This window comes from Lissotriton vulgaris, chromosome 5, assembly GCF_964263255.1.
Source record: "Lissotriton vulgaris chromosome 5, aLisVul1.2, whole genome shotgun sequence".
Taxonomy (NCBI): domain Eukaryota; kingdom Metazoa; phylum Chordata; class Amphibia; order Caudata; family Salamandridae; genus Lissotriton; species Lissotriton vulgaris.
The window spans coordinates 1,539,966,170-1,539,977,540 of record NC_141693.1 but is presented as its reverse complement, the minus strand read 5'-3'; the positions used below and the strand labels follow the sequence as shown (position 1 = coordinate 1,539,977,540).

Here is an 11,371-nt window from a genome sequence, read left to right as displayed (position 1 = left end):
TCCACGCCACGATTTCCATGGCGGGGATTTAGGGTTCTGTTGTGGGCCCTCCTTGTGTTGGTGGAGGTGGATGTGCACAGGGTTTCCCTTCACCAGGTGGCAGGCACCATGCATTTTTAGCATTGCTGCAGGTGTTGTGGCCAGCAGCAGCCACTACGAAGTTAACCATGCGAAATGTGATTGCCCCACTGGCAGTCATATCGTAATCAGACATGCATTTTGTTGCATTGTGGCGGGTGCTGCAGCCAGCAGCACCCGCTGTGATGTTAACCATGCACAATACGACCACCAAAGTGCAGTCGTATTGTGATCGGACATTTGGGACCGCAGCCTTACAGGCGGGCGGTCCCAGTAACCGCATCGATGGCAGACAGACATAAGTCCATCCGCCACCGTAAACACCCCCATAGTCTGCAATTACTTCTTTCAACATCCTCTGGCAAATTAAAAATACGCTGGTTACACTGTCTATTTGGATTTTCTAAATCAATCAATAAACTACTCTTCTGCAATATTTTCGTTGTAATAGGTATCAAACAGTCTTTTTTAGATTTGTTGTCCAGAATTTTAATTGTGTTATCAGAAACCTTCATAGATAGACTTGCCATATATTTGCCTATAATTTTATTCCTTACGCAATATTGCCTGTATTGAAACAAACTGCTTGTAATTCCTCTAGTAAAATGGATAAAGAAGAGTCCTCAGACTCAACATTTTTTGATTTGACTGTAGGGGGAGAAATATTTTCTTTGCGTTTTGTTGCAACAACATGTACGTTTCCCTTCCATTTTAATAGAAAAATGCTGAAAAAATGACAAAAATTACAAAGGCAGCTCAAAAGAGAGAAATATAATTAAATAGATTACAAGCCCTGCAAAAAGAGACCATGCAGCACCTATAACCAACTGTGGTGTGATTTAAGCCTCAGGCGTGCCCCTTTCTTCAGTTAACTCCATCCACCTGACAGGAAGCCTCCGCAGCAATTCACCAGCCTGACTGGAGAGAGGCTGTGACAGGAAAACGTGATCCTTCACAATACTCAGCGATGTAAGAGCCCCCAGCGCCAGTCCCACTTTGCCTCCACGGCCTTATTTGGCAGGTAAAGATGCCCAATGTGCACTACAAATCTTCGTTCAAAAACAGGCTGTACCGGAGAATTACTGGGTAGCAGCCATCTTTTTTCGCACAGTCGAGCGATCCCCCTGCCAGGGCTCTTTTTTAAGATCCCATAAGCTTCATATAAGTAAGCTGAAAAGCCAAAACTTGCAACAATAATAAAGTCATATAGATTTAATATGAAAATTGGCTTACTGAAAAAAAGACATAAGATTGAAATAGGGTAAAGGTATTCATAAAAAAATTAAGTCAAATTTATTAATGGTGTCAATTAGATTTCTTCTAAAAGTAGCATAAAGGGAATGTTATATAAATACCCCCTAGTTGATCCTTATAAACATTGGGAGGATAGTAGAAAACCGAAAACTGTGAGATTAAGATGCAAAATGTCTATGCCTAGCCTATAATAAGAAACTGCATGAAAAAATATTCGGGTGTTTATACCTGCAGTGGTTGAATTGTGTTGAAGTCGTGGCTAGATGAATTGGTGACGTTACCATCCCAAAAGCTGTTTATGATCAGGTCATGCAAAGCATGTGCAAATGAATGTACAGCCAGGTATGCATTGTAGGTATACCTGAGATTATTCAAATCAAACAGCACAGGGTTGAGGGTGGCCACATCTTCGTTTCCAGTACAAAGTACTGAAATATTATTTGTCTCATCACCTTGTATTTGGCTGCTGTCTGTGCCTTGCCATTTGCAATTGAATGCCTTCTCCCAAAAGAGTCCAATAAAGATGTCATCTGGAGATGTAGCAGGGTTCAGGTGATGAACAAAATCTTTAAAACCAGGAATGTCTGCAACATGATGTGCAATTGCAATTGTACCATTTAGTGACTCCCAGGTCTCCTTAGTAAACAGATCTGAGGTGATAATTAAGCTGGTGGCACCCACCCAGATCTTTCCTCTGATCCTCAGCTGTGAAACCATCTCAAATATTGGTACCATAACTCCCACATGGGAATAGACCACAATGACATTAGCTGATGATTTTCCAATCAGTTCAGCAATGCTGTGCACTCTTTCTTTAGATGGATGATCAGAGACCCTTTCAATAAAGGCAACGCATCCACCGGTCTTGATGATCTCCTCTTTAAGCAGTTCACTCCCAACTACTCCATAATTATTTTCTGAGGCAAGAATTGCTACCCAAGTCCAGCCAAAATATTTCAGGACGCTGGCAATGGCACTCGCTTCGATCAAGTCGCTTGGAACTGTTCGGAAGAAAGATGGGAAAAGCTGTTTATTGCTCAATATGGGGGCTGTTGATCCATAACTTATCTAGAAAGAAAGAAGAAATACATTAGGAGTATTGTAGTGAGTTATGATAGTAGGGCCTGTGTCCGCATTGTATCAGCAAAGTACTGTATGCCCCATTGTGCCTCTGTCTGACCCCCAGGCTCGCCCAGTTTCGATTTATCCCACTTGCAGCCATTTTGTTGTTTGTTGTGCTTCCTAGCCCGTAGCTCCACCCCGCGCCCGCCTCCCAGCTGACCCTGCCTCCCACAGATAGTTTTTGCTCTGCCCCACCACCCCCTCGCCGTGACTCTCCTGACTAGCCCAGAAGAGGTCGCTCCCCCACACTCCCAAGGCTTTGGTGACTCCGTGACCTGAGAGCGCTTGAAAGCTGTCCTGCAATATCGTAGCGCCTCACAGCTAAGTCATCAGCGCGATCATTCCCCCGCATCCCTGCCGCTGCCTGCATTGCGCGTTTTCCATTTATAGTGCATTGTGCATTGTGCATTTACCATTCTGAGTGTTGCATAATTTAATCTGCGCATTGTTGTGTCCGCATTGTATCAGCAAAGTACTGTATGCCCCATTGTGCCTCTGTCTGTCCCCCAGGCTCGCCCAGTTTCGATTTATCCCACTTGCAGCCATTTTGTTGTTTGTTGTGCTTCCTAGCCCGTAGCTCCACCCCGCGCCCGCCTGCCAGCTGACCCTGCCTCCCACAGATAGTTGTTGCTCTGCCCCACCACCCCCTCGCCGTGACTCTCCTTACTAGCTCAGAAGAGGTCGCTCCCCCACACTCCCAAGACTTTGGTGACTCCGTGACCTGAGAGCGCTTGAAAGCTGTCCTGCAATATCGTAGCGCCTCACAGCTAAGTCATCAGCGCGATCATTCCCCCGCATCACTGCCGCTGCCTGCATTGCGCGTTTTCCATTTATAGTGCATTGTGCATTGTGCGTTTACCATTCTGAGTGTTGCATATTTTAATCAGTGCATTGTTGTGTCCGCATTGTATCAGCAAAGTACTGTATGCCCCATTGTGCCTCTGTCTGTCCCCCAGGCTCGCCCAGTTTCGATTTATCCCACTTGCAGCCATTTTGTTGTTTGTTGTGCTTCCTAGCCGTAGCTCCACCCCGCGCCCGCCTCCCAGCTGACCCTGCCTCGCCCCCCCTTCCACTATCCACATATGACAGATGCATTTGCACGCAGCGGTCGCACCCCATGCACGCTGAAGTTGCCCCAAAGTTAAGCCTGTCTACCCCCGTCTATGCCCGTCCGCGCCTGAACCGCGCCCAGCGCAAGACCTGTCCCCCGCAAACTGCAATCCTCTCACATATCACCCTCCTAGCCCTTAACCCCGGACGCACACCACACTGCTATGAAGCTGCCCCAGGACGTACCCACGGTCCCTTCACCTGCCATTCCTGCAAGTTCGCCTGCATCAAGACCCACACCAAATTCACGAGCCCCAAACACAACTCCGACTCTAACCACCTGAAGTGCATCCTGCTGAACACCCGCTCGGTCCACAGACACGCCACTGAACTCTGGGACCTACTCGACATTGCGTCACCAGACATCGCCTTCCTTACAGAAACATGGATGACCGCATCATCAGCACCCGACATTGCCATAGCCATCCCGGACACCTACAAGATCATCCGAAAAGACCGCACCAACCAAACTGGAGGAGGCATCGCCATCGTCCATAAGAACACCATCAGAATCACAACCAGCTTCGACGATAACCTTGCTTCCACCCAACACCTTCACTTCCAGATCCACACCGACCCCAGGACCACACTTAGAGGCACCCTCATCTACAGACCACCAGGAACCCGTAAACAATTCAACTAAGACATAACTGATTTCATCAGCCCACAAGCCCCCCCCTCCAAGAACTACATTCTACTGGGAGACTTCAACTTCCATCTAGAAAAGAAAAATGACAGCAACACCACCACCCTTCTGGACAACCTAGCTAATCTTGGACTCAAACAACTCGTTAACACCCCCACCCATGTAGCCGGACATACGCTCGAATCCATCTTCACCTCCTGCAAACACATCTCCTTCGATCACACCACAGCTCTCCATTGGACGGACCACAGCTGTGTTCACTTCAGCTACAAAACTACCACGATCCACAACCCCCCACAACCCATTCCCCGAAGAAACTGGAACAAAATCACCACCGACCAACTCATCACATCGCTCAACCAAAACCCCCCCACCCTCTCATCGGACCCAAACGAAGCTGCCACCAAACTCAAACAATGGATTACTCACAGCGCTGACGAATTAGCACCTCTGAGAAAACACCAAACCAAACAGGGTAGTAAAAAGGCCCCTTGGTTCAACGACGACCTTAAAAAATCCAAGAAACGTTGCCGTACTCTCGAGAAAACATGGAGAAAAAACCCAACCACTGACAACCTGGCCTCCTTCAAAGCATCCACCCGCAAACACCACCAATTGATCCGATCCACCAAGAAAGCAGCATTAAAGGATCGACTAGACAACAATGCCCTTAATAGCAAGGAACTTTTCAACATCGTAAAAGAATTTACCAACCCCACAGCAGCCTTAAACGACATTACTCCCTCCCAAGACCTCTGCGATTTGTTATCCTCTTTCTTCTACAACAAAATTGCCGACATACATAACAGCTTTGAGAACAATTCCAAAGAAAAGTCCACTCCACCCGCCTCCGAACCTAAATCGTCCTCTAGCAACCTGAGCACCTGGAACCCAATCACCACTGATGACACCATCCGCCTAATGACCTCCATCCATTCAGGCTCGCCAACAGACCCCTGTCCTCACCATATCTTCAACAAAGCAGATTCCATCATCGCACCCCATCTCCGTGATGTCATCAACTTCTCCTTTAACTCCGCTACCTTCCCAGATAGCTGGAAACACGCCAAACTCAGCGCTCTCCTGAAGAAACCAACAGCAGACCCCTCGGAACTCAAGAACTACCGCCCCATTTCCCTCCTCCCATTCCCTGCCAAAGTCATTGAGAAAGCCGTCCATAGCCAGCTCGCCGCCTTCCTTGAATCCAACAACTCTCTCCACCCATCACAATCCGGCTTCCGAGCCAAACACAGCACCGAAACCGCCCTCATTGCAGCGACAGACGACATCCGATCGCTACTGGACAACGGAGAAACGGTTGCCCTCATCTTACTAGACCTATCCGCCGCCTTCGACACAGTCTGTCATAGCACCCTCATACAACGCCTCAACGACGTCGGAATACAAGGAAAAGCCTTGGACTGGATCATCTCGTTCCTCGCCGGGAGAACCCAGAGAGTCCGACTCCCCCCATTCAAATCAGAGGCCACCGAAGTCATCTGCGGCGTACCACAAGGATCGTCACTCAGTCTTACCCTCTTCAACGTTTACATGAGTCCTCTCGCATCCATCGCGCAACAACACAGCCTCAACATCATCTCCTATGCTGACGACACCCAGCTGATCCTCTCCCTCACCAAAGACCCCAACACCGCCAAAACCAATCTTCATGAAGGCATGAAAGAAGTAGCCGAATGGATGAAAAACAGCCGCCTAAAACTTAACTCAGACAAAACGGAAGTCCTCATCCTAGGGTCATCCCCCTCTGCCTGGGACGACTCATGGTGGCCATCGGCCCTGGGCACAGCACCCATACCCACAGACCACGCACGTAATCTAGGCTTCATCCTAGACTCCTCCCTCTCGATGACCAGACAAGTCAACGCCGTCTCATCCTCCTGCTTCAACGTACTTCGTATGCTCAAGAAAATCTTCCGTTGGATCCCCACCGAAACAAGAAAGACGGTCACCCACGCACTGGTCACTAGCCGACTGGACTATGGAAACACCCTCTACGCCGGAGCCACAGCCAAATTACACAAAAAACTCCAACGCATACAAAATGCATCAACCAGACTCACATTACCGGCAACCTGAAAGACCTCCACTGGCTTCCCGTCAACAAGAGAATAACGTTCCGTCTCCTCACCCACGCACACAAAGCCCTCTACAAAATAGGACCCGAATGCCTCAACACGCGACTGTCCTTCTACACACCCACCCACCAACTAAGATCCTTCAATCAAGCTCTCACCGCAGTTCCGCGCATCCACAAATCCGCCATGGGAGGAAGATCCTTCTCCTACCTGGCGGCTAAGACCTGGAATTCACTCCCTACTAACCTCCGCCTCACACTGAACCACATTTCATTCAGAAAGGAACTTAAAACCTGGCTATTCGACAAATAATACACCCCCTCCCTCAAGCGCCTTGAGACCCTCTGGGTGAGTAGTGCGCTATACAAATTCCTGAACTTGAACTTGAACTATTTTCTGTATTGTGCTTATATTTTATTCCTGCATCAAGTTGCCTTGTTATTGTTATATTTCAACACATCACTGTTTTCTTTACATTCCTTCCTGTCCTCGAGTCTTCCACATTCAATCCATGTTCACATTTTGATGCTCTTGACAGTTGTGTCATGTTTGCGAACTCGTCAGTATGGTTTTGCTGCTGTTGGGGATTTTTAACCAATAAAGATTAATGGAAACGTTTCTTGGTTACAGCATGTCTCTCTTTATTTTGGGCATGAACTGTGAGTCCCCAGTCATGTGATGCACTGCAGCATTCAGCTATTTTAAGTTTATTCTCAAGCAGACACTCGGAGAGGAAAACACTTTCTACTTTCTTTTCTCTGCAGTTTTATTCATCCACTACCACTTTCGCCTTTTCAGATACTGCTAAGTGTCTCGGCCAGACACCGTGGCTCTCAGGGTTTGTGAAAGAGAGTGCTGTGGTCATTATAATCGCCAGTTATTGCTGTTGCTGACAATTTTCTTCAAGCTTTCCCTCCATGTTACCTGCAAGTATAAAAAAAAAAAAAAAAAACATACTGCCTAGCGTTACGTGACTGGCGCATCTAAGCTGCATTATTTTTCATATCTATCACTATATCTAACTCAGATTATTTTTGTCTTTCTTTACATTATACTGTTTCACTTAACTGTTGTGTACGACGTGCAGAAATGAGGGAATCCCCTACCCTCCTAGCTTAAAAATCTGGGGCATCAGTCAAAAAAAATGGAGTAAGTTGTTGAGTTTCTTTCGTAATTATATTGTGGTAATAGATGGAAGCCCGTTCTCTCCAAATGTTAAAACAAAGATGTTTTCTTAAACTCTTATGGCACGTAGGCACGGGAGATTTTTATCATCTTTCACCAGCTACAAGGTACCTCTTCGCAGCTGTATGATGAATTTAGTTAGACCTTGGCTAGGTTCCCACTGTATTTCACAGAGGAACCACCCAGTCATGGAACGGTTCAATTTTTAGGCAAGACATCAATTCGTGTCTGAACATATAGAGAGCTATGTAGCTTCGTTGCACATTTTAGACACCACTTATGATTTTGAATCTCTAATAGATCAGTACCTCTATGATGAGATAATCATGCCCTCCTATAACATGCAGATTCAAGAAAAAATACCTCCTCATAAGAATCCTTTCCTTGCAAAAGTTGTGCTGGTAGCAAAAGGGACTGAAAGATTTGCCAGGTACTTTAAGCTACCTAATGAATAAAAACAAATCTCATTGGAAGTGGCCACCATTAGAATGGGAGACTAATAAAAATGGAGAAAAAAAAACAACTAAATACACTATCAAGGCGAGATGCATTATATATGGTAGTAAACCACATTTCAATAGGAGCATGTGTCCTGCTCTGTTCAAAGAATGTTCCAAATGCAGAAAGCCAGGTCATTTCTCAAATGTTTGAAGATCATAACGCAGCATCAATTCAGTTCAAGAAATTCACCATAAAATGCAAGATCCATCCAATGACAAAAATAGTCTTGTGCTTCTAATTAAAAAGGGTAATTATCATGAGAACCCTATTGTATCAGTCCAAGAAGAATAAAACAGTGACTCTATTGTTTCACTCCAAGAGGATAAAGTCAATCAAACAGTACAAAGAAAGTAATAAATAGGCTTGGGCGTTTTCTGCACTCTGTCCTCCGTGGAGCTTGGAAAGTGCAGAAAACTCACAAAGCAGAGATTTTTCCCCTGCTCGTGCTCACCAACAGTTGCGAGAGCGCGAGCTGCCGTTCGGGAAGAATTTCTACCCAAGCGGCAAGAAGAGCAGCAAAAACGGTAGTTCGCACCACATTCTGCAGCTTCCAGAACTCTGGAGAGTTTTTTGTTACTTCACGGAACTCTGCGAACTCCACCCAGGCATGATAATAAATGACAGCTTTAAACTTAATTACTCAAATCCATGTAAATCACCTAGAATTAAATTGAGGGTATCAAAACAATGGTTTGGGTTGACTCAGGATCACCTTTCACAGTAAGGGCCCATTACAATGTCGGTTGGACCAACATCGAAGTGGTAAAGGGACTGCCCAGGAAGGAGTTGGTGGTCCCGCTTCCCAAATTACACTGCGACCACCTTCACAGCAGTCTGGAAGTATATCTTTCCTATTGCAGCTTTGCTGCAGGCTGCAGCTCAAGTCGCAATTGGAAATATACACATTTACACATTGCAACACTGTGTGGCAGACATGATTGGGGGAAACACAGGTGCCCCTCAAGCCTCCATACCGGAGGGTCATAGAGAAGGTGACCGTGCTATGGGCACGCAAAATCACTTTCACATGCTTTTTCATTGCGGTCGGACCACCATGAAAGGGCAGGTGGAAAGTGAACTTGTAATCCCACAGCTGGGCCGAGGCTGGCTCGGCTGCCATTTGGGGATAAACTTTCTGCCCGTCACCCCAGCAGGCTCCGTGAGCCTGAAGGGAAGAAGAGAAGAATTCCCCCATGAGTTTCCCTCCGAACCTCAGTATTGTAATATGGCGGTCAGACGGAAACCTTTGATGTCAGACAGGAGTCCTCCGAGGAGCTGTTGGATGGCTTTATGACCAGCATCATACTGGGGGATCATTTCTGAGTGACATTTTAAGAAAATGTTGAAGGAGAAATAATGGGAAAAAAATTACCTAACGGCATATGGTTATGGGAACTCAGCCATAATTTTAGATGGAAATTAAGTTTCGTTTATTCCTTCAAGTACTTTTAATTCTTATAGCATTCCAAGAAAAATGTACGTAGCCAAAAGCGGTCAAAATATTTTTCGGATGGAGACACCATGGAAACCTGGGGATTATTCCTAATCCCTCAGCTGAGTTTCTGATCTACTGCATGACTATACATCAAGGTATTGAGGAAGTTTTACTCATAGAATTGGATACAATTTAATAACATTCATGTTAAATATAAGCTCTGAGATGTCTCATCAAATGTCAGGAATTAGTTTAGTAGTTTACTTACTTCAAAACAATAAAGTACCCATCAGTCCATGCACATTTGAACGCACAGAACTAAAGTAACTTAGTGGGGTGTCCTAAAATAGAGGGGACAAAAAGGATTTCCATTTTATATGCAACCCTCATTGACTCCAGTAGTGACATTCTTCATCATTAGATTCAACCTGGCTGCTAAAAGCGAGGATAAGCTTGACCACATTCCATGGAGCTTTTTGTTTACATATTCTTTATTTGTACCCGGGGATTACTATTACTACTAAAAAGACTCTTTCACACCCATGTGTCCCTTTTTTCCCGGGGAAGGTGGGCATAATAAAAATAATTGTATTTATGATAATTATGGGAAGGGGTAAAAAAGGAATACTGTGACCCTCAGCTTGCAAAGTAGTTTACTTAAACAACTAAAAGATGAAGCAGTTATTGAAGCTGTTGATGCTTCTGAATGGGTGTCCCCCGTAGAATATTTTGGAAGAAATCAGGTCCAATGAGGTTTTTTGCACTTTTGAGATCCCTTAAAAAACAGATTGTTGGCAGCAGTCACCCACTTCCAAAAATCCAAGAGTTGTTAGCTCAATTAGAAAGAACCCGATATTTTACCACCTTGGATCTCAAATCTACATGCCATCAAATGGAACTAGAAGAGGACTGTGGGCATTAAATAACATTTACCAAACCTGATGGAGCATTTAGATATATCATGTTATTTTTATTTGGTTAACCTAAAGGAGTTGTTGCTTTTCAAGACAACATTCTCACATTGTCTTCTACCGTAGAAATGTATATTTTCAAATTGACAAAGGTGTTAATAATTTAAAAAGAGAAAGAGATTACTCTACAAATGAAAAGTATTTAGGATAGGCTATTTTTTAAGAATGAATGTTTTCCAAGACTAACTTTCTACACAATATAAAAGCTATGCGTGCTCCAGTTGATAAGGATCAACTGATATCATATTTGGGTCTATGTGAGTTATACCACAGGTTTCTGGATACATTTACTTACATTGCAGCACCCTTAAGAGATCTCTTAATTAGAGGTTTGAAATTCTTGGGGGAGATGAGTCATCATTTAGTTTATTGTAAGGCAAAACCTTCAAGTATGAATTTGTTCCTATTGTCTCCTTATGATCACAAAGCTGAATGCGTCATTTATGTGAATGCCAGTGGTGAGGGTTTAGGAACTGTTCTGACAAGAGTCTGGCAATAAGGAAACAGCTATGGCTTTGAGTCAAGGTCCATATCTGAAAATAAATATGCTGCCATTAAAGATGAGGCTCTTGCTTCTAAACAGAGTAGTGAACATTTAAGACTTGATTATGGGTGCCACAAAGTTTTATGTCCTTACTGAATAGGATAGCACAGGTAAGGCCTCTTCCATGCTAATCCGAATGATGTTGAAGCTTTATGAGTGCTATTAGTATCCCAGTTCTGTATAATATACTAGATTATTGTTCATCTAGACTTTCAAATGCTTCAATTGAATAAGATCCATTGTTAAGAGTGTGTTGTGACGTCTGTGTGAGAAAGGTTTTAACGAAAACAATTGGCAGGAACACAAAAGAGGCAAATATTTGCACAAAGTTATGGAATTTGTTTCAGAAGGTTGGCCATGTGAAAAATCACAATCTTCAGAATTACAAGATTTTTGGAAGGTTGAAGATAGTATTTCCATAAACAGAAA

At 44.6% G+C, this 11,371-nt stretch overlaps 1 protein-coding gene across 1 annotated transcript in view; it reads right to left on the bottom strand.

Moving 5' to 3' along the window:
• Positions 1-1,554: 1,554 nt before the first annotated feature.
• LOC147712971 (extracellular calcium-sensing receptor-like) overlaps positions 1,555-11,371 on the bottom strand; it is a 197,407-nt gene continuing 187,590 nt past the window's right edge. The window contains exon 4 of the mRNA XM_086919754.1: positions 1,555-2,400. Within this exon, the coding sequence (XP_086775880.1) occupies positions 1,555-2,400 (846 nt within the window). The remainder of the gene's footprint in view (positions 2,401-11,371) is intronic.